The following is a 24,188-nucleotide window of genomic DNA, read 5'->3' as shown; positions in this document are numbered from 1 at the left end:
TCAAACTTATTTAAAAAAGATGGGGTAGGTGGGACGGGTATTGGAGGGGCGATGTGGGTATTGACGTGGATGGGGCGGATATAACTTAAAATCCATCCCCATCGATCCCCAAGGCAGTTATGATTTTCATCCTCATCCCCGCCCCACCACCCACCAAACCGGAAACCAACCCGCTCCATTTGGGGTGGGTCTCCTGGTACACCCGCCCCCCTACATCCCTACCTCCGCACGAGAGGAGCTCTAACCTTATTGTTTACAAGGATATAACGAAGAGGAGAATGAATACAATTTTCTACATTAAATTGAGAATCAACTAAGTGGCCAGCATTGGCTATCTAATATGGTGGTTGTTTGCTTCCCGATAAACATGACGAGTAGTCCACGAAGTGAAGGAACGAAGCAGAGTTTGGATGTCATGGATGATATGAGCAATTTGTGAAGGAGCATACCAAAGACCTTTAACTGCATTGATAACCATAAGTTTGTTGCTTTCTATGTAGAGGTAGTGAATATTATTTTGGATAGCAAGACGAATCCGTTGATGAAGAGAGAATATTAATTTTACTACCTTATGGATGACTTTAATAGACTTTGTCATTTGTATTTTTATTCCTGTATTTTTGGGGCAAACACTATTAGTTAATTAAGCTCCGTTTGATTTACTTATTTTGACTTATTTGAGATTACCTCATCTTATTTTATTTGAACTTATTTTATCTTATATGATTTTATCTTGTCTTATCTAAACTTATCTTATTTTATCCAAATTTGTCTTATCTTATCTGAACTTATATTCTAATTCATTATGCTGCCTAACATAGTTAGTACGTTCTATTCAGCTTAGTTTATCTTACCTAATTTATCTCATCTTATCTGATCTTATTTTTTCAAAAATAAATTAAGATAAGTTGAACATAACATAGCCTACTACATTTTGTAATGGATTGGTAAAATGAATTGCCTATCGAACTGAATCCTGACATAGGTCAACACGGTCGTCCAGTTTAGCAGACTATAGACACTATGAGAGTAGGGGGATAGTAAAGAAAATCTCTACCTTCATACCCTCAAAGTTCGCCTAATGGAATTGAACTCCAATTTCAAAGTTGAAAGGTACGCACAATCTCAATCAATAGACCAAACTTAGAATTGGTAACATATCATACTTATAAGAAAACTTTTTGATAAATACAGGCTACAATAATTTTGAGAAGATTAAACGTAATAATATTATTATACAACCTAAAAACGTAAAGGTTCTACCGTTGTGAAAACAATGGAAATACTCATGTTTCCATTTGTTGAAGTTGACTACTTTTCCACAATTTTTTCAATACAAGTTTTAACTATTAACTAGTTATTAGGCCCGGGCGATGCACCGGGTAAGAAAAATTTCATTTATTAATATTGTACTTTGATATGATATCACTAATTACAACTTGGTCTAGTGGTTAAAACTTTAGTACATGAACTTGAGGTCATGGGATCAAAACCTATACCATGCAATTTCTAATTTTTTTTATTGTACATGCATTACATGAACTAAAACTCCCTAGGGAGAGCGCCACGTGGCACCGTTCCTGATTTGCGCACGCCTTTTAATATATTAGTATAGATATTTCTAAAATTAATAAAAAAAAATACTCGTATTCCTAAAACAAATCTAACAAAAATTACATTTAACAACAAAATACAGAAAAAAAACTTGTATGAACCCGGTGCACACTAAGAGTTATATAGGTTGTAATGATTACAATTTCTACTCGTTTGTCTTTTTATTTGCTCAAATTTCTTTGTCTTTTCAATTTCTCTCTCATATTTGCTTCATTTTTTTACTTCAAGTTCTTACTCTGTTTTTCAGTATTCGTGATATAGTTGATTGTACAATTGAACCTTTATAGAAGATTAGGATTATATTGTCAGTTTCGATACAGTGTGTTTTTGTGCGTTATATTATGTTTATTTGTGATAGTATTTCTTCGTGCTATAATGCGTTTGTTTTTTATCTAGTATATTTATTTATGATATAGTGTGTTTCTGTGTATTATAGTTGATTGTACAATTGAATATGTGATAAGATTAGGATAATATGTTAGTTTTGATATAGTGTTTGTATGTGGAATAATGTGTTTCTCTGTGCTATAAAATTGTTTTTTTTTTTGTTTGCAAGAGCTATAGTATTTCTTTGTGCGATAGTGTATTCGTTTGTGATATATTGTATTTCTCTATTATATAATATACCTGTTTGTGATATAGTGTGTTTTTGTATTTTATATTAATGTGTGATTCACATGCGTGAGTTTGGTGTATATTAAGGGTCTGTTCTCCCCAACTTATTTTCAGTTCAGTTCAATCCAGTTCAATTTAGTTCAGTTCAGTTCAATTCAGTTCAATTCAGTTCAGTTCAATTCAATTCAATTCAGTTCAGCTCTATACAATACTTTTACTCTCACATATCACTATTCATTTTAGTTCAGTTCAGTTCGATTTAGTTCAGTTCAGCTCAACTCAATTCAATTCAGTCCAATTCAGTTCAATTCAATTTAGTTCAATTCAGCTATTTTATGCCGAAAAAAACACACCCTCATTCTAATGTGGAACAGGTCAACCTAAGTCAGAATTGCGAAATGCAAATGGTGAGATTTGATTTTTTTTTGAATAGTAAAATTAATTCATTAATAAAAAGTCATACGACATCTACATAAGCAATCGAATCAAACAAATACATAAGTTGAATCAAACAAAAAATTCCTTCATAAAAACTACGATCGTCAAATAAATCTTGCAATGTGGAACATCTCCCGCTTATATCGCTGGAAAATACAGCCTTGTTGGAGAGACAATCTAACGATCCCTTGTAGTCGTGAGGATGATTTCCGTCGGATTCATCTGACCGTATTCGAAAAATTGATAACCTTTGTGATCCCGCATAATTCTTCACCAACAAAATAATTTCACGGCAACCCATTAGATTTAGTATCCCGGATTGTAACCTGTAGAAATTCCCCCTCTAAAAGAGGAGAAAAAACCTGTCTTTCGAAGGAGGTCGAAAAACCTTGTCTTTCGAAGGAGATCGAAAAACCTTTTCTTACGAAGGAGATCGAAAACCCTTTCTTTCGAGGGAGAAATCGTTATTAGAAACCTAAAAACAAATAAAAAACAAAGGTGGGGGCTTTCCAACGGTAAAAACCGATGGAATCCCCTTTGAAAATCAACAATGGAGGCTAGGGTTTTTGAAAGTAGAGAGGAGAGAGGGGAGAGAGAAAAGTATAGATAGAGAGAGTTTATTTCCCAAAAAAGAAGTAAATGGTGAGATTTGATAATACCACATGACAGTAGTATTAATATAAAAAAAAAAAAAAAAAAAAAAAAGGTGTCAAAGAAGCAAAGAGGAAAGGATCTAGTGGAAAAAGCGAGAGGAAGCCACGCGCTACGAGACGCCACGTGACGACAGCGCTGAGACAATCTTAAACCAATAATCCCTTCCCACGTAAGCAAAACCCTCTAATATTCTCTCTCCTCCAAAATAACGTCCAGGTTCAATGTACCTACTTCATCCCCTCTTTTCTCGCCCCCCTTTTAACTCCTCGCTCTTCTCTCTCCTCAATATATCAGTTGATCATCCCTTAATATATTTTCCCCAGCAAAAACCCAACACACATTCTCTAATTTCCTCAAAAACCACCTCAATTTTCCCACAATTTTACACAACAACAACAACAACAATGGCGTCTTTGGCTGTTACATCTTCTCTCTCCTCTGAACTCAAAGGTCAGTTTAGTAATTTCCCTCTTTCCACCATTTCCATCTTTTTCTTTCACATTTCTTGATGTTAATTTAATCTAATAATAATATAATAATATTTCATTCCAAGATTTATACCATTTCTGAAAATATATTGTGTGGTGTGTTTGTTTTGGGTCCCACAGCTCCTAGCTACGGCGTATTTCAACCATCAGATCGTCCTCATCAAAATCTAACGGCCACGATTAATCTATCAACACGGCGAGCCGTTTCAGCTGTGAAGCCGCTACGAGTTGCAGCCGAGTCACGGCGGAGTGACTCGGTGGCTCCACTAGCTGCCACCACAACATCCTTCGCCGCTCCTAAAACTGGTATTCTTTCTTTTTCTTTTGATTTTCTCTCTCCTCTTTTATTTATGGGTTGGATGTGAAATGACGAAATTGACCTTTTTTATTTTACAGAGGAAGGGGTAAATGGGGAAGTGAAAAAAGTGGATGTAAAAGAAGAGAACTTTGAAGAGTTAGCGAAAGAGCTTCAGAATGCTTCTCCTCTTGAGATTATGGATAAAGCACTTGAGAAATTTGGAAATGATATTGCCATTGCTTTCAGGTAATTAATTAAATAATTTTGAAGTAATAATAATAATTACTACTTAATGTTTTTTTTAGAGTAATTAGAATTAAATTTCGTGAAATTAGGATTTGATTGACTTTTATTTTGTTAAATAGAATAATCAGGAAAAACAAAAATTAATGATTATAATTTTATAATAGTATTTCGGTGTGTAATTACTGTTATGCCCTTATGATGAATCTGGACATGAAGTGAGGTAGATTAGAATATTAATTAAAATTAATATTTTTAATAAAGAAAATTATTTTGATTTTGTGATTGTATCTAGTTGCAATTGTTTTATTAATAAATTAATAGAATATTTTCACCTTAAAAAAATGTTAATAGAATACTCTAATGGAAAATTTTGACTTTAGAAATCCCATCTATAGCTAATTTGCTTGAGAAGGTATTAAGGTTCTCTTCTCAAAGTAATTAGCTAAATCACTTAACTAAAACACATGATAGTGATACGATAACCCTTTATTTAAATTAACTAAAGCTAATGAAAGAGTTTAATGCATTGTAGTTAGGCTTCATTCTTTTGGTTCGAGAGAAACTGAAATTAACTTAAACAGAATTGAATTAAACTGAAAATAAGTCCAAAAGTACATGCCCAAAATCTATTTATAGTGTTAATTAAGGTGTAAGCCTGTTTTCGAAGAGAAGCCCAACATTGACCATTCAAAGTGAATGGACCTTAGTTTGGCCTAATTGTTTCAAAAAAATTCTATTCTAAGTCCACAAATTTTGTTGAAGATCTCCATGGATATTATATATATAGACCCAAATTAAATGTAAATGCAAATCTTACAAGATTTTCTAAAATTATTGGCGGATTAGTGTAGATGAGATTGAGAAATGGACTGTCGATTTCCTATATTAACAGTTAGGATTTTATGTAAAATGGAAAATAGGGCGGTTTTTCTGGTATATAATATATATTTCTAATCAGAGTCCATAGTTAGGAAATTTAAGATTCAAAGTGTTTGTGGATGATTTCCCGCAAGGTGTCTTAGCATGGTCTACGTTTCAATAAGATGGGAAATGTAAGAAAGGAAACGAAAAGGATCCTAATTTAGATTAGCGAGGAACTCCTAGTTGATCGTGGTTGAAGAACTGATAGTGGTTAGATGAAGAAATTGAAACTTTTTTTACATGTCCTTGAACTCTGACTAAGATGGGAAAGTCATTGGAATATTATGTATGAGTTGATCAACTCCTACAACGAGCTTATAGTTGTGGTATTCTTTTAGGAAAAATGTTTGAGTATTCTGTTTGCTAACGTAAACTGTGCTTTAATTTACAGTGGTGCAGAAGATGTTGCTTTGATTGAGTATGCCAAATTAACTGGCAGACCCTTTAGAGTCTTCAGCTTGGACACAGGAAGATTGAACCCTGAGACGTATCGCTTTTTCGATGAGGTTGAAAAACACTATGGCATTCACATTGAATACATGTTCCCTGATGCAGTAGAAGTTCAAGCTCTAGTTAGGAACAAGGGTTTGTTTTCTTTCTATGAGGATGGCCACCAAGAGTGCTGCCGTGTCAGAAAGGTGAGGCCTCTTAGGAGGGCCTTGAAGGGGTTGCGAGCCTGGATTACTGGGCAAAGGAAGGACCAGTCTCCTGGGACTCGCTCTGAAGTCCCTGTTGTCCAAGTGGACCCTGCTTTTGAGGGTCTGGATGGTGGTGTTGGTAGCCTTGTGAAGTGGAACCCTGTTGCAAACGTTGAGGGTAAGGATGTTTGGAACTTCCTTCGGACTATGAGTGTACCCATCAACTCGTTGCACGCCCAGGGATACGTCTCGATTGGATGTGAGCCGTGCACCAGGCCTGTTTTGCCCGGACAACACGAAAGAGAAGGAAGGTGGTGGTGGGAGGATGCCAAGGCCAAGGAGTGTGGCCTCCACAAGGGTAATCTTAAGCAAGAAAGTTCTGAAACTCAAAATAGTACTGCAACGAATGGGGAGGTTGCTGACATATTTGAGTCACAAAACCTGGTTTCATTGAGTAGAGCCGGTATTGAGAATTTGATGAAATTGGAGGATCGGAGAGACCCATGGATTGTTGTCCTCTATGCACCGTGGTGCCAGTTTTGCCAGGTTAGATACTCGTTTACTCTCGCTTCCATTGGTTTTGAAAATCACAAACAACTAATTGTTCATCGGAGAACAAAGTCTGTATTGACACTACTATCCTTACTTTTTGTACCTTGCTGAGTTGCTGGGCAGTAAAGTCAATAAACTCTTTGTTCCATATAGTAATTACGTGAATAACCCAACTCATTTGCATTGGTCTTTATTCATCATATTGTAATACTAACTGATATATTTCTTATCTGTGCAGGCAATGGAAAATTCTTACCTAGAGCTGGCTGACAAGTTGGCTGAAAGTGGTGTGAAGGTCGGAAAGTTCAGGGCAGATGGTGAACAGAAGGCATTTGCCAAGAGTGAATTGCAGCTGGGAAGCTTCCCAACTATCCTCCTCTTCCCGAAACACTCATCTCAACCCATCAAGTACCCATCAGAGAACAGGGATGTCGAGTCACTCCTGGCTTTCGTCAATGCTCTCAGATAATCGGCGCTCAATAGTCGTTCTACCTCATAGAATTCACAGAAGAGAGCTAATTTTCCTACTGAATGATGGCAAAATGGAAGATAACTCAGGAAGTTGGTTACCGAACCAATGTTCAGCTTTACTGAATATAATCCTCCCTTATGATTCTAAGAGAGGCTCTTTTGTAGTCAATAGTGAGCTGCATGATGACTTGCTTTGTTGCAAGTCGGAGATGTCATGTTAATATAGGTTTTTTCTTCTCTTCTCTTTTTCAGTTTTCTGGGCTTTGTGAAGAGGGTATAGCATTTTGGTGTTCAAATGGAGTGTGTACATTTTGAAGGGTGGTGTTTGAATCTCATCTGGTGTATCAGAAAAACCCATTAATAAATCTGAGTTTTTCTAATCTCTTCCTTAATTTCCAATATGATGGGGAAAGTGGAAACTAACTCATACATAGCATGGCATAGTTGGTCCGAATTTAAAAATCTGGCCCTAAATATCTAATCCGTGGTCTGATTTGTTCCAAAGATCAAAACAATCCGGGTTGTACCAAGTTGTTCCTGGTAACAGTACTAGCTAAATAGCAGTTTAATTAAGACTAATTATAATTAATTTAAGTCGCTAATTAGAGATGTTAGTGCATATATACGCACTTCCCTTCTTTCGTAGAGTTAGGAAATCTGAAAGTATTTAAGCATAAATATGAAAATTGAATCACTAAATCCAAATTATTTAATTATTACAATATAGTCTATGTAGTTAGATATCCAAGTTCAAAACATAAGTTAGAATACATAGTTTATATTATCCAAACAAGCACATTGCAGCGGAATACACATAACACGGATACTTCCGGCAAAGCTAACTTGACCTCCCTAAACAATTGAATTTGCCCCCACCAGGAAAGGTTCAATCGGTCAGCTTAAGTTGATACACAAGTCCCACCAATTCCAAAATAATAAGGGTGGCTGAAAATAAGATTTATCTCAGTGTAAACATCATAACTGATTTCTCGAATACTTTCACTTTATTTAATCACAAAGATACTTTTTTTTAATATCGCAAAATTAACAATAATATCATGACTATATCGAGTAATCTTCAATAAATTATCCATGAATATTCGTTATAATTCTCAACAATCATTTAAACACTTTCCCTACTCAAATTTAAAATATTTTTAACTCCGGGAAGGAACATGATAAGTGACATTCATGTCACTTCTAGAGAATAGTTTTTATATTATTTTAGTAGTTTATTTTAATTTATTTCTATGTATTTTAACATTTATTTGTTCCTTTTTACATTTAAGCATAATGGTTTAGTTAGTGTTATTTGCTAATCTTTGGCTTTTAATTTCAGAATTTATTTATTTCCTTTGTTTTTATTGATTTTAGATCGTTTTACTTTTCGTAATTAATTTTCTATTTTGTTCCCTTTTAGACACTTCTATTTTATTATTCCTTTTTATATTCTTTATCTTCTATGTCTTGATCCCAACTTGTGTGTTGGTTTACGTGTAGGTGAGCGTCTAACGCACAAGACACCAGTTTTAAAGTCTGAGCACGAACCACAAGCACCAAATCAATGTCATTGAAGGTTGCCTTAACCTTAACCTTCACCACACATTATTTTTAATCTAGACCAGACTAATCCTATCCTACACCACAATATACACCATCTTCCCTCCACCCATATACACTACAATATACTAATCCCCTGCAACCCTGCTCAGACTTACCGCAGCACCACCATTCCAATCTTAGGCACCAAATGCCATCTCCACCGCAGCCCAAGCATATGTCCCAAAACCAAGGGGGGGCTGGCGCTCCTCTATACAATGGAGCGGGCGTTACGTTCTCATTCACAACAAGCAGAAAAGTTCCAGAATGTACGAGTGTATGATGAGCGACCTCGGAGTGGGGGCTCAAAGAAAACGTACTAAAAGATTCATCAAATACTTCAATGGCTGTGATTTATTGGAGCAAATCAATGGGGAAAATTTAACAATAAAGAGATGAAATTGATATAAGAAATCCAAAGGCCACGATTGAAGCAACTCAAAGGATGATGATGATTCAGCAGAATCGACGACCATGATGGTGGTGGATTCAGATGAGTTGGCGTGGTGCGAATAAGAGGACCTTTACCCAAGGAAGAATAGCAACGAAGAAGTAAAGGGGAATAGCAGCGAAGAATAGGGGTGGAAGTTCTGTGTATGATTCGAATTTAAGCCAAATCCAATATGATCTAAACAAAATTTGGATATTAATTTTCCAATCCAAATCTAATCCAATAACAGTTTGTGTCCAAACCAATCCAATCCGAATTTTCAGACACTAGACTGGATCCGATCCGAATCATCAAATTTATTCAAACTGTGTTTTTTTCAATGAAATAAATTTGGCTCTAACATCAAAAATTAAGTGTTCGATAATAGAAGTTAACCATACAATCCCATAAAATTCATTAATAAACTAATAAAAACTAATAATTCATTACGAACTCATAATTCATTACAACAGAAGGTTCAACCATAACATAACAACATGTTCAACTACACGGTAGCTTCAACTTTACAACAACAAGTCAGGGGACAGGAACGACTGTCAAACCATTTGGGATTTTTTTATAATTAAGGTTTCGGAGATAACCACTAGGTCGGGATCATGATCAATGGTGAGTTGGCTGAGGTTTCAGCAGAAGGCGGGCCGAGAAATTCCTCCTGCACTCCAGGCAAGGATCTTCATATTTTGTTTAAATGAGGGTAATCTTCCTAGCTCTAGGTGGAGCTCTTCTTGATTCTGTTTCAGCTTACCCTTCCGTTCTTAGGATTTTACAAAGAAACATACATTTATGTCCGCTTTTATCTTTGTCACACAAAGTGGCCAGAGCTCTTCACTCTCTTCTATCATTTCCAAGTCACAAATAGTTGCTTTTCGATTTCTATTTTGGTTGCTAGTTTGAGAGTGTTGGCTGCGCTTCTTAAGACTATTTCCAGCCAACTTGGAGTAATATTGAGGAGTTGTCTTAGTCGCAGAATCACAAGGACGGGATCGATGAAGCTTTGGAGCTCCCATGGCATAGTCAGTATACTCTGAATTTTTTGTAACTATTCTATGTTCCATGTCATCTGGACATGCATGGAGTACCAGACACATGCCTTCCAAGTCGGACAACATTGGTATGTGGGCTGGAGCTAGCATCCCCGTCTTCGATGGCATCGACATCATCATACTCGAGATGGGTTTTAGACTTGATCTGGAAGGAGCAATGCCTCCCTGATCGTGTTTTTTGTTTTATTTGAAGGAAATTAAAATCACAACCGTTTGCAAAATTAATTTAGTGATCTTAATTAAATTGAACATAAACTCTTTTATGCCTAATTCAAAAAATTAAATTAAAATCTCCATTTTAATTAATTTTAGGGTTATTCACATAAATTAATCTCTTATTCATATGAAACGCTTTTCACATGAATTAATTTTCATACATAAATAATTTAAAACAGATTAATCAGATTAATAATATGATTTTAATATTCAAAATTTAGAGATCTAGAATCAAATTTTAAATTTCGAAAATTAGGGTTTGAAAGGTAAAAAAATTTGGCCACTTTTTATTGAAAAATCAAGTAAATAAATCTCCATTAAGCAATTTTAATTAATTATTCAATTCATAATTCAATTCCTTCCCTTAATCAAATTAAAATTAGTCATTCACATCAAAATAAATCTAAATATTATGACCAAAAACCTATATGCAAGAGACTAAAACTGATACCACTGTACGATTATAAGTACTATAAGCGAAATTTCATGAATCATATTCATAAGCACTTAAACAGGATCACATGCATATACATTCAAGGATCACATAATAATTTAGAATTAACCATTAAAGCGTGATTTTCACAAAGCTTTAAGATCCAGAGATAGAACCGCAATTGAGATCCATCTACTAGGTTCATCAATCCAGATCAACGTTCCACCAATGCTAGTTGGAAGGAAGAGGGGCTCCTCTATTTCGTGGAGCAATATTATGTAGCTTTTGAAGATAGAAAAAAGAGGAGAGAGAAAATAATAAGAAAAAACTGAGTGCTTTATTTTCTAATTCCCCCACCTAATTATAGGAATAAATAAGGTTAGAAATCCTCTTCTTTTCTTTCTCTTTGGTTGGCCACCCCTCGAGTCCTTCATGGGCTCTAGGTCTTTATTTTGTTGATCCAGATTGTGTAAGTGTGACCTCGTAGGATCCATCTAATTAGATAGGTTTCAGGTTTATTATAAACCTAAAGTTCTATAGCTTTTTCTAGCAAGACATATAGACGACCCAATTTAATGAATTTATTATCTCCATAATATGATCCCTGTGAGATTTAGTAATTGCATTAAAGTCGATGACATAATTCCTTCAGCTTGACCTCCGCATTCATGTGAGGGAGGCAGGGGGTATGCAGCTGCCCTCAGAAATTTTCACTAGTGAAACATTGGAGGTGTTGAAGCTTGATGTTAACCTTGGTCTTGATCAACTTTCAACCATTCCGTCTTTTTGTCTTCCAAACTTGAAATTACTTGTTATCCTTGCGACTGTCATACCAGATGACGTCGTTGTGACAAGGCTCGTTTCAAGCTGCCCTTTACTGGAAGACCTCACCGTGGAATTCAGGTGGAACTGTGCCAATTCAGTAAGTATCTCTTCACCTTCTCTTTGGAGATTGCATTTGAGCGTGTTTAATGAAATTGATGAGTCTCATAGCAATGACTTTGTGCTTATTCATACTTCGAACTTGGAATATCTTGAGTACTATGATGATCTAACTCAAAATTACTCTATCACAAACATGGATTGTCTTGTCAAAGACATTCGCATTGAGAATACCTTAATGGAGAAGGTTTTTGAGGCTTTTGATCATATAATGTTAACAAGTTTAGTTTTACAGTAAAGAAAGTAAACAACTCATATAGAAGAGAGAACGTAAAGAAATAGCAGCATATTTCACTTTGTTATTTATGAATGAATGTAAAATACAATCAGCTAAGTATTATTTATAGATGTAGTAATGGTAGGATAAAAGTAGAGGTGGCAAACGGGTCAAACGGGTCGGGTACGGGTCGGGTTACGGGTCGTGTCATAATCGGGTCAACTTTTTGTTTGGGTCGGGTTTGTTCGGGTACGGGTTAGTATCGGGTCCGTAAGATTTTGGGTCATATCGGGTCGGGTTAGATCGGGTTTTCAATCTCTCAAATAAATAAAACACATATAAAACTAATGAGAGTAGATTAAATAATTCATGGACGGTGGCTAAATTATATATAATATTTCAATACAATATTTTCCTTAAATTTGTTTAAAAAGTAACTAATATGACAACTTTTCGGGTTCGGGTTGTGGTCATCATTATCGGGTCATTTCCGGGTCCGGTAGATTCGGGTTTGGGTAGATTCGGGTTCGGGTCATATTCGGGTCTATTTTGATTTGGGTCGGATTTGGGTCGGGATGTTTCGGGTCATATTCGGGTCGTTATTTTCGGGTGACAAACGGGTTTCGCGGTCGGGTATTTCGAGTACGGGTCAATTTTGCCGGCTATAGATAAAACACACGTGCTGTAAGAGAAAGATTAGTTATTCTGTTATAACAGAATAACTAATTTACGACAGAATATATGTAAGCTTAAGACCTTATCTTATTTCATCATTATTACCATTACCCACCCTCAAGCTAGGCAGTGATTTGAGCATGCCAAGCTTGGACAATAAAGTCTGAAACTGAGAGGAAGGAAGTATCTTGGTGTAGACATTAGCTAACTGATCACCAGTAGGACAATAAACGAGCTGAATGAGACCCTCTAGCACCTTGTCTCTTGTGAAATGACAATCAATGTCAATATCATCTGTCCTTTCATGGAATACAAGATTTCTAGCTATGTGTAATGCACTTTGATTGTCACAATAAAGTGTGATAGGTTATAGATCAACAACACCAAGTTCCTCAAGAAGCCTAACCATCCATGTGACTTCTGATGCTACAGATGCAAGAGCCTTGTACTATGCCTCAGAGGATGATCTAGAGACATTCTCTACTTTTTACTCTTCCAACTAATGGGAGATTGTCCAAATAGAAGAATGTACCCTGAGATAGATTTTCTAGTGTTTGAGCAGGCACCCTAGTCACTGTCTGAAAAAACTTGTAGGCTAAGAGAGGCAGAAGCTTATAGAAGAATGCCTTGGCCAACAGTGCAACCAACATAGTTAAGAGTAGGGGTGTTCAATGTCGGATATCGGATCGGATCCAAAAATCCGGATATCCGAAAATTTCGGATCGGGGAAATTGCGATCCGAATCCGATCCAAAATTTTCGGATATCCAAACTTTTCGGATCGGATCACCGGATTTTCAGACCGGATACCGGGTTTTCGGATCGGATCACCGGTTTTTGGATCGGGTACATTGAAATTTTTGAAAAATCCCGATCCGTATCCGATTCGAAAACCCGAAATTTTTTCCAGATACCCGATTCGAAATATCCAAAATCTTAAAATCGGATCGGATATCCGAAATTTCGGATCGGATCGGCGAATTTTCGGATCGGATATTTTTGCACACCCCTTGTTAAGAGCATGCATTAAGGCTTTGTAATGGAGTATAGTAGGGGCATGCATAAATTGACTCAAAGTCTGAACTGTGTAACTAAGGTCAGGTCTAGTATTGGTAAGAAAATTTATTTTACCAACTAGGCACCTGTAGAGAGCAGCATCAGAGAAAGATTCACCTTCTGTAGAATTGAGTTTGAGATGTAGTGTAAGAGGTGTAGCTACTTGTTTAGAAAATGTAATACCAGCTGCAACTAGTAATTCCTTGGTGAATTTGTGTTGGATAAGAGTGATTCCATGAGAAGAATAACTTATTTCAATGCCAAGAAAATAACTTAGTTTGCCCAAATCTTTGATGCTAAACACCTTGTCAAGATGATGTTTGAGAGCATCAATAAATGAAGGACTTGTGCCAGTAAGTATAACATCATCCACATAAACAACAGCTACTGTGAGATGAGAGTTATGCTTCTTGAGAAATAATGAATAATCGTTCTTGGATTGAGTAAAGCCTTGTAACTGAAGTTCACTCACCGACTTAGCAAACCACTATCTACTAGCCTGTTTTAATCCATAAAGAGATTTTGTGAGGAGACAAACACGATTACTATGATTAGGAATACCTTCAGGCATTTTCATATAGACTTCTTCATGGAGGTCTCCATGTACGAACGCATTTTTAACTTCTAACTGCCATAGATTCCAATGTTTAGAAGCTGCTAATGCAATTAAAGCCCTGACTGTAGCCATCTTTACAACTGGGGAAAATAAAGGTCTCCTGAAAATCAGCTCCATACTGTTGTGTGTAGCCTTTGGCAACCAACCTGGCCTTATATCTTTCTAGAGTGCCATATGCTTTTAACTTAACTTTATCTACCCACTTGTAGCCAATTGACTTTTTGCCAATAGTTCAAGGTATAACATCCCAGGTTTTGTTGGCAACCAGAGCAGAAATTTCCTTGTCCATGGACTGAACCCAGTTAGGATCTTTGGCAGCCTCAATATAAGAACTTGGTTCAACTATAGATGAAAGTTGAGATATAAAAGCATGATGAGAGTTAGGAAGAGAAGAATATTGTACTAGATTACACCAATGAGATGATAAGTTGGCAGAAGAAGATGTCTGGGGCAGGGAAAAAATGTAATCTTGAAGATGAGATGGAAGTTTGGTAGGTCTAGTAGATCTTCTAGGAGAAGGAGGATGTATAGGGGATTGAGCAGTGGATGAAGAGGAATGTGGTGAAGAAATGACAATAGAAGGAACAAAAAGAGAGGCATCAGTGGATGGAGAAACAGAAAATGGTGAAATAGTGGATGAGATGTCATGTGTAAATGATGAGGGAGGACTCATGGAAGATAAGGATGGATCATTTTGTGGTGGTAGAGAAGCATGAAAAACATCTGGAATGTCATCATAAGCAAGAGGAGACGGAGATGTTTCTATAAGAAGGAAAATAGGAGTGAATGGAACATGAGAGGAAGAGTAGTGAAATGGAAAGTGCTTTTCATGAAACTTGACATCTCTAGAAATAATAATTTTCTTGGTGTGTAAATGAAGAAGTTTGTAATCCTTTTGATGTGGGGGGTATCCAAAAAAAAGACAAGGTTCAAATCTTGTATCATTGTTCTACCTTGTTTTATGGTAGAAACAAAGCAAAGACAGCCAAAGACCCTCAAATGGTCTAATAAAGGAGATTTGTGAAAAAGTTTTGCATATGGAGAGATATAGGAAAGAACTTTCAAGGGTTATCTATTAATAATGTGTACAGCACACAAAATACACTTTCCCCAATAACTAGGTGGAACATGAGACTGAAAGAATAGAGCCCTGACAACCTCCAAAAGATGCATGTGCTTTCTTTCCACAACTCCATTTTGTTGTGGAGTTTCAACACAACTCTTTTGATGAATGATTCCATGTTGAAGAAAGTATTGCATCATCTTGCCTTCACAAATTTCCTTTGCATTATCAGACCTCACACATTCAACCAAACAATTAAACCGAGTGTGAGCATAGGCAAAAAAATCTTGTAATATTTGAACAACATCTGATTTATGTTTAAGCATATAAACCCATGTATAACTGTTGAAATCATCTACAATGGTTACAAATATCTTACAACCATTGTGAGTGGATACTTTGTAAAGGCCCCATAAATCTACATGGATCTATTGAAATGATTTAGAAGTTTTTATTGAACTATTGGTAAATGGGAGTCTAGTTTGCCTTGCTACAGGGCAAACTTGACATATACAGGAAGATATATCTCCTCAATCAAGACTAGGACAAACATTTTTGATAGTATGAAATGGTAAATGACCTAATCTGAGATGCCATAATTTGGGCCATTTGGCTTGTTAAGTACATGTGTTAATAGAAGAAGAAATGAAAGCATAAGCTATATGAGCAGTTGAACTTGAAGCATTAAAAGAAGACTTAGATTGTTGAGGAAGGTTGGTACAATATAACCATGCTGTAAGTTACCAAGAACCAGAGGATGGGTGAAGGTAGGTCCTTGAAGAATACAAGAAGTAGATGTGAAACTCACAGTACAATTCATATCTTGACAGAGTTTAGGTATAGATATCAGGTTCAATTGAAAATGAGGTACATGTAAAACATCTTGTAAATTTATTTCCGGGGAAAGATTGATTGTGCCTTTGTTCATGATTTTTATCTTCCTCCCATCAGGAACAGTGATAGTATTATCATTTTTATCAATGTTTGCAATAACATGATAAGTATCAAACATATCCAAATTATGAAAGATATGATCAGTGGCACCACTGTCTAATACCCATGACCAACCAGTACTAGACATGAGACAAAATTTAACTGCCATAAAAGCATTTTCATGATCATGAGATGTAGGTGGAGGTGGATTAAAAGACTAAGATTGTTGTTTGCTCAACATGGACATCAGTTGATTATATTGTTCAACAAATATGGTTTTAGCTTATGTGTACTCAGGATCATTAGAATCAGGTTCAGTGTTTGTTTCAGCAAGATTGACAGCTTTCTTGTCTCATGTCCATTAAGATGTGGAGGTAATCCATGTAGTTCGTTACAACGATCAATGTCATAACCAAGTTTGTTGCATTACAGAACCAGGAAAATGATCTCTTATTACCAGACAAAGGTGGATGAGATTGTGGCTTGTAAATAGATTGATTTCTCTGAGCAGTCTTATCATATTGCCTTCTTCTATCGTAGGCAGCAAATGCCATAGTTTCATGTGTAGCCACCACATTGCTTAGTTCTTGATGCCTCTCCTCTTGTACCAGAAGCCTACAGGCTATACTTAGATTAGGCAAAGGCTGCATCATTAGTATTTTTGCCTTGGCTTGAATATAATCCTCATTCAGCTTTATCAAAAACACCATTAACCTCTGATCTTGTTGAGTCTTCAACATCTTCTTAGTCAGAGTACATGAAAAATTAGCACCACAAGTACACACAAGCAAAGGGTCCAGATCATCCAACTCATCCCACAATGCTTTCATATTAGAGAAAAGCAAAGAAATAGATGTTTTCCCTTGTTGCATTTCAGTTTTGTTGTTGTAATGAAAACAATTGAGTACCTAATGCCTGTTCAAATTTGTCTTCAAGATATTTCCATAGATCTTTTGCTTTCTTGCAGTACCAAACACTTTTGGCAATATGTTTTTCAAGTGAGAACAATAACCAACCAGTTACCAAGTCATTGCACCTATGCCACGCTTTATAACTTGCATGAGTCATAGCAGGTTCTTCTAAACTTCCATCAATAAAGCATAACTTGTTCCTAAATGACAACACTAGCATCATAGAACACTTCCAATCTCCATAATTGCTACCAGAAAACATATCATTTACTAGTTTTGTGTTTGAAGAATAAAAGGGATGAACATAGTAAACACTCCCTAGGACAGTAGTAGGCTCGGGTGTTTGTGTCTCACTTTCAGACATTTTAACCAACTCAAGAAAATCAACAAAATAGTCTCAAGGAATAATCACCAGTAACACAGCACAATAAGAATCAAATAACAATAATGATTCAATCAATCAAGAAAACTTCAACACCTTTGAAGTTTTCACAAATTCTAGAATTCTCAACAATTTCTTCAAATTTTAGCAATAAACGAAGAAATTCTCTTCACAATTTCTTCGAATTTCAATACAAATTGACATCATTTAATCACAATCTTCAAAAACAAAAAATCAATCAATTACCAATTTCAAGAATTAACCAAACTCACAATTTTGAAAAAGGAAAAATCAAGAACAACAACACCTGTATTTAGGCATGACAGATTAACAATTGTGTGAAATTAAGCTCTAAAGCTCTGATACCATATTAACACTTTCAGTTGGAAAGTAAATAAAGTAAACAACTCATAGAAGAGAGAACGTAAAGAAATAGCAGCATATTTCACTTTGTTATTTCTGAATGAATGTGAAATACAATCAGCTAAGTATTATTTATAGCTGTAGTAATGGTAGGATAAAACCCACGTGATGTAAGAGAACGATTAGTTATTATGTTATAACAGAATAACTAGTTTACAACAGAATATTTTTAAGCTACTTAAGACCTCATCTTATTTCATAATTATTACCATTATATAATGATTAACCTTTTAAGGCCCTTATCTAATGTTCAACATTTAGCTTTGTACGACGAATGCATGGAGGTTTGTTTCAATTTCAAATTTTGCTTCCGTTAGTAAATGTCAAACTAAAAAATATTAGTTTACCTTGAAATTATGACTTGTCATTATGATTGGTTTTTGTTTTGATCACCTTTCATTATAGGATCTGAACTATGATGAGATGAAGGATCAACTTCCTGCTTTTCCTAATCTGAAATGTTTAAAGCTGGGTTATGATGGATTTAGCAGTTGGGATATAGTGTTGTCAGTATTTCTCAATCGTTTCCCTATCTTAGAAACACTTGTCTTCCCAACGGTTAGTGTGTGCTTTCTCTTCGTTACTATTATTTCATATACATGGATTGAATTTAGGCAATGATGTAATATTTGTTCTTTGGTTGTTGTCTACTTTGCAGGGGTACGCGCTCATTATTGTGGTGAGCAGATGAGCAGATTCTGTTGGAACGACAGTTTTGTCAAACAGCTCTAACAATTGTTCCTTCATGTTGTAGATATCATCTAAAAAGAATTGAATTCAAAAATTATCGATGGAACAAAAGAGAAATAGATTTGGTCCAGTTTTTTATTAGATGTGCAATAGTTTTAGAGAAATGGTCTTATTTGGGCATGTTTTTAGAAGTGCAGCCCCTGGGGCACTTGAGGGCGCTTTGCAGAATTTACCAAGGGCCTCGGCCACCTGTTCGATTCAGTAGTGTAGAAGGAAACAAATCGACAATTATTTTCTAACCACAACATTAATCAGCAACATTATATATACTTCCCCCCTTTAGAAATAGTTGCACCATTTGCATTGTGTTTACTATTTACATTTTAAAATTTGATTATCTTTGGTGATTTATATTTTAGGAAAAACATAGTCATATGGATCTTGTTAGATTCGTCTCAATGTATATTTTTTTAATATTAATTTTTTATAATTTTTACTCATTGATAATTGAAGATATTATCGTTTGAAACCATGCATTGACAAGCGTGAAAACACAACTATTTCTAAACAGAGGAAGTATTTAGTTAACCTGATTTTTCTCTCGATGATAAACCTAATTTAACAGTTTTTTCACCAAATACCCCTGACAAAAAAATTTATTCACCAAATACCCCAGCCTTTTTCAAAATTCACCATATACCCCTAACTTTTAACAAAATTCACCAGATACCCCTGACATTTTGAAAAATAACCCAAAATACCCTTTTTGGTTAACATACGTTAATACTCCGTTAGTGATAAGTATATATTCACCATCTACCCCTAAGTAATATAGTTATGCACCAGATACCCTTATTTTTGAATGACTTGTAACGGCTATTTTTCCAGTTTAAAAAACTAGCCGTTAGTTTTATGTTGCCTATATAAATACATGGATCCAATATCCTTTTCCTCACCCTTTTGTTATTGCAATTGTAAGGAGATTTGCCATGAGTTACTCAAATAATTCATCCACACAATCTTCATACATAAGAGTACCTAACTCATACTGTACTTGTAGAAAAAAATTTGCAATATGAAGCTCTGAAACCACAATAAATCCTCAGTGACTGTATTACAAGTGTGATACATGCAACAATTTTAGATGGTGCAAAGGAAGTGTGGAGCACAATTTGAGCAACCAACATGAATCTCCACTATGCAGAGAAGAAGGAGACAGTTCAGAGAAGAAGAACATGAAGGAAGAGCTTAAGCATAGGGGTTGGTGTGGGTTCCCTTGGTTGATCAGTAGGTGGTGTGGGTTCTCTAGGTGTGGCAGTGGATGTAGGGGGTGGTGAGGCAGGGGATGTAGGGGGTGAATGGTCCCTCATAGGTGATGAAGGGGATGTAGGTGGTGGTGAAGGGTCCCTCACAAGTGAGGGAGGGGATGTAGGTGGTGGAGTAGTGTCCCTCAATGGTGAGGCAGGGGGTGTTTGTTGTTGGGTAGGGGGATGAGGTTGGAAAATCTCCAGGGATTACCTCTTCTTGTGATTGGTACACCCTCATGTACTCACAAATTGTAATGTCATCCACTGAAAGTACTGGTACCTCAACTGAAACTAGGTACCTCCTAGCCTCCTCAGCTTCCCTCTCCTCTTCTTCTTCTTTCCTCAGTCTCTCCTCTTCCTCTTTCTGTCTCCTTTCTTCTTCCCTCTCTTTCCTTAGTATCTCTTGTACCCTCTTAATGTTTTCAACCTTCTCGTTCTCAGCCTCATCCCTTAGATGTACATATGCCCTAAACACTTTTCCTGGATTGTCTGTTTCCTCAACCCATATCTCTATGGTGTCAGTTCCCCTCCCAAAACTCCACACCTTCCCTAAATCAGCATCAGTACTTATTTCCATCTTCCTATTAGTCCTAGGGTTGTGCACCAATATTTTAAAGGCTTTGGGGAGATACACATTCGATTTTTCAGATTCCACAAATAAGTCTTCATATAATCCCATTAAGTGGCACAAGTATGTGTCCTCCATCCTAACATCAAAATCATACCCATTCAAATGGACAAGCAACCAAATTGAGGCCATCCTAAAATAAACAACAAATAACGAAAAACAAAACCTAAGTAATTCAACTACCACATTGCACAAAAATAAGAAATTTCAATTTTTTCCCATGATAAATAATATGTAATTCGCAAAATCAACCCTAAACCCTACAAATAACTAACCCTAAAAGAACACAATTGCAGTTCAGAAAATTATTTTTTGACACAGAAACACTAAATGAAGTTACTTACCTTCAAAGGGAGTAGAGATGATTTGGAGTTCCAACCCTCTTTCTGAAATTTTTAAATCGTCTTTTTTTAGTCCTTTGAAGAACACCCAGTTCGCGAATTGTGCAGTCCTCTTTGTCTTCCAAAATCGCAGCTTTTTGTTAAGAAATCTTCAAATTTGCAGTTGATTTTTAGGGCTCCTTTGATGTTTGAAAATGCATGAACAATAGAGCAAGAGGGGGGAGCTGAAAGGGCGTGGTCTTTTTTCGAAGAACTTTTATGTCAAGTTATCAAACCAACATAACCATAATGGCGCCAGAAAATAATGGCAAACTTGTAAATAGAGGCTAACGGAGCACTAATGTTCGTTAATAGTAAGGGTATCTGGTGAATTAAAAGTCAGGGGTATATGGTGAATTTTGAAAAAAATTGGGGTATTTGGTGAATAAATTTTTTTGTCAGGGGTATTTGGTGAAAAAACCGCTAATTTAATTATCTTCTTCAGTAATCAAAGTTATTCATTCATATGTATGATATATCTATGTAGATTTATCTATACTTCTAAACAGGGACAACTTTTATCATGTCCAACATGTTCCACTGAACAGGGCCCCTTAATTGTAAAGGGCCCCAAAATAAAGAAAGTCCAAGTAGTAAAAAGAAAAGGTTTATCTACTTATTTGGACTACTCTTTTTCCATAATTTGATTATATGAAGTGAAGAATCGTGAATGAATGAGCTTTTGAGTTCGCACAGGACCTCTATATTGTTAAGACGGACATGCTTCTATACTAAGTTATTCAAAACAAAACTCAAGTTCCATATGTCTTTCCATCCTGCATCCTTCCAACTTTTTTTCTCCCTTCTCAGTTTCTTTTTTCAACAATTTCCTTCAAATTTTATATTTGTTTTGGGTCAAAAAATGGCAGTTGCTACAGCGTTCAAATTCTATTTGCATGTAAATCCTCAACTTCAATTTTTAGTTGCGTCGGAATTCTCAAATCTCACAAAGATGCATCAAAATATTTTGGTAAATCTCTTTATCTTAATTACTTTTATATCAATCCACATGTTCTGATTTCTATTGGTGTTTTGAATGCTTATTTGGTGTGTGTTTTTCAATCAAAATTTGACTATCTCCGTCCGGTTGAGTTTGAGGGTTTTTCTCGGTAATGATGGATGGGTTGTTTATGCATATAGTAATATTAAGTTTGGCTGGAATCATTAAAAGAAAAGCCAAGTTTTTAGTTAAAGATGAAGTATCCAAGTATTATTGTCGTGTCCGACACTATACTAGTCGACACACAATCTCTGAGGTGAATGGAAGAGTCCAAGTAACATAGATTCTATTGTATCCAAGTCACCAAATGTTATTGTTGTATGCTAATCTACATTACTTGGGGTAGTTTGCTTTGTGCTTCAACTGAAGCTCCTTGAATTACCTCCTAGAATATTATCAGGTGATTTCAATAACTTTTTAGTTTTGTTGATTGTTTATTTTTCTTTGATGTTTTTTAGCTTACCTTTTTTAATGTTCAAAGGGAGATAGATGAAAACGTGGTGTTTTATGTTATCACTATTGTGCTTAGCTGATGGAAATTTTTTGAGCATGTAAAAAGTCTACTTGTTAAGATTAGATGCTTGAAATGAGAATTTTTCTGTACATTCTCATGATAACCCTTAAAGAAATTGTTGCATGTGTTGTTTGAGAAGTATAATCCAATCATTTTTGTTGTGTTCGACATGGAACGACAATAAGAGGAGTGTATTTGGATGACCAAGAAAGCATATATTTTTCTCTCTCAAAGAGGTGTTGCAAGGAAATATGCTTGAAGTTTCAAATTGTATGTTTGGTCAATTTTGTGGCAATTTATTAATAGTTAGACAAAGATGTTCTAGTCCAAGATCACTACATATTGAGAGTGGAAATTATTGTCAATAACTGTTGCACAAGTGTATAGTTGCTAGTAGTGTTTTGGGAGACCATAGCTAGGTATTGGAGTTATGAGTTAATAAAAATCTTTATAACAAAGCTTGAACATGCTATCTTGTGGAAGTTGTAGCTGAGCATTTCTTACTTATTTGAGCTAATCATGTAATTACATGTTTTGAATTTCTAGAATGTGTTTGAGTATGAATTTAGGACATATTGGGTATATTTTTCCATACTTGGTAATTTATTTGTATACTACTCTTGAGTAATTAGAACGATGAATGATCCAATTTAAGGATTACCATTTCTTAGTGGTAAGGCCAGGGCCCATGATCATTTTAGCTGCTTGAAGTTTACCCATTATATGTGTGCTTGAAAATTTCTTGTATAATCATGCTTGTATGAGATCATATTATGTTTACTATGTTTGATTTGAAGTTTCTTGTATATTCATTCCCATATGAGATCAGTTATTCTTGAATGAAGCTTGGGAATTTGGTATTGGTGCTTTATCTACACTTTTTACAGTGATGATGCATACTTTGATTGGTAAAATGGTTGATAAATTGACACAATGTCATATCACAAAATATCTTGTTGGTTTGACTTTAGCATTAAGAGGTCTGAAGGATCATAAGAAAAGTTTCCATAGAACTTAAACTTCAGGATGACATTTAAAAAATCTGACTTTAAAGCCAAAGTATTGGCTTTTTTTGGCTTCAAAAGTTCTTAGAACTATCTTATGCGTGATCATGAGATTTTTGCTTCTGTTAGACTTTTGTTTTGGTTTGCTAAGAAGAGAAACATGTTCTAAATCAAACTCATTCATCTATCAATCTCGTGGAATATTTGTGGAAGAGAAGGAATTCTGGATTTTTAAGATGTGGACCAACTTATTAAAAAAATCCTTTGGTCTGCATCTGAATGGTCTTATACTGAACCACAATACTACTATAAACCTTAACAGCCCACTATCGCTTCTTGGATGTTTCATTTTCTATGGAAACTGGTGAAATAAAAATTGTAGGAGTGTGTAGATCATCAGAAGGCAAATGGATGAAAGGTTTTATTATAAAATTGTTTACAAATTGTGCAATTTACATGGTGCAGATATCAAATTCCAAAAAAGCTAAGTTGAGATCAAATGACGAGTGCAACTATCATACACCCAGGTGTACCATGCTCATGGTATACTAAAGGCTATTTTTTTTGCTCATTGTTCATTTGAAACCTCCAAATGAACATACTCACATAATATGTAAGTTTCAAATGAGAAAAGAATAGTCTTGAGTGTACCATGCACATGATACACCGAAGTCTATGATGAATGCACTTTCAAATGACAAGCAGCAACAATATTAAGTCAAACTTTCGCTACTGTGAAGACGGAGTGCGAGTTGTTCTATTTCGCCCAAT

The 24,188-nt window shown here is 35.6% G+C and overlaps 2 protein-coding genes across 2 annotated transcripts; both read left to right on the top strand.

Annotated features, from left to right (window-relative positions):
• Positions 1-3,599: 3,599 nt before the first annotated feature.
• LOC104900978 (5'-adenylylsulfate reductase 1, chloroplastic) lies at positions 3,600-7,186 on the top strand. Its single transcript, XM_010688518.4, has 5 exons — positions 3,600-3,771; positions 3,930-4,115; positions 4,206-4,353; positions 5,666-6,458; positions 6,703-7,186. The coding sequence occupies exons 1-5, from the start codon at positions 3,726-3,728 to the stop codon at positions 6,931-6,933; spliced, it is 1,404 nt and encodes a 467-aa protein (XP_010686820.1). The 5' UTR covers positions 3,600-3,725; the 3' UTR covers positions 6,934-7,186.
• Positions 7,187-9,588: 2,402 nt separating this feature from the next.
• LOC104901037 (F-box/LRR-repeat protein At4g14103-like) lies at positions 9,589-11,857 on the top strand. Its single transcript, XM_010688580.1, has 2 exons — positions 9,589-9,648; positions 11,330-11,857. Exons 1-2 carry the CDS (start codon positions 9,589-9,591, stop codon positions 11,855-11,857), a joined length of 588 nt encoding a protein of 195 aa, XP_010686882.1.
• The last annotated feature ends 12,331 nt before the right edge of the window (positions 11,858-24,188 follow it).

The sequence above is a fragment of the Beta vulgaris genome, chromosome 8, assembly GCF_026745355.1.
Source record: "Beta vulgaris subsp. vulgaris cultivar EL10 chromosome 8, EL10.2, whole genome shotgun sequence".
Taxonomy (NCBI): domain Eukaryota; kingdom Viridiplantae; phylum Streptophyta; class Magnoliopsida; order Caryophyllales; family Amaranthaceae; genus Beta; species Beta vulgaris.
The sequence above is the reverse complement of the archived record's forward strand: the minus strand, read 5'-3'. Positions and strand labels throughout refer to the sequence as shown.

Bases quoted from the DNA above. Each gene is read 5' to 3' on its own strand.
- LOC104901037 (XM_010688580.1), top strand. From the start codon at position 9,589: ATGGTGAGTTGGCTGAGGTTTCAGCAGAAGGCGGGCCGAGAAATTCCT. The intron at 9,649-11,329 runs GCAAGGATCTTC...TAATTCCTTCAG, and splicing joins AAATTCCTCCTGCACTCCAG to CTTGACCTCCGCATTCATGT.
- LOC104900978 (XM_010688518.4), top strand. From the start codon at position 3,726: ATGGCGTCTTTGGCTGTTACATCTTCTCTCTCCTCTGAACTCAAAG. The intron at 4,116-4,205 runs GTATTCTTTCTT...TTTATTTTACAG, and splicing joins CTTCGCCGCTCCTAAAACTG to AGGAAGGGGTAAATGGGGAA. The intron at 4,354-5,665 runs GTAATTAATTAA...TTTAATTTACAG, and splicing joins GATATTGCCATTGCTTTCAG to TGGTGCAGAAGATGTTGCTT.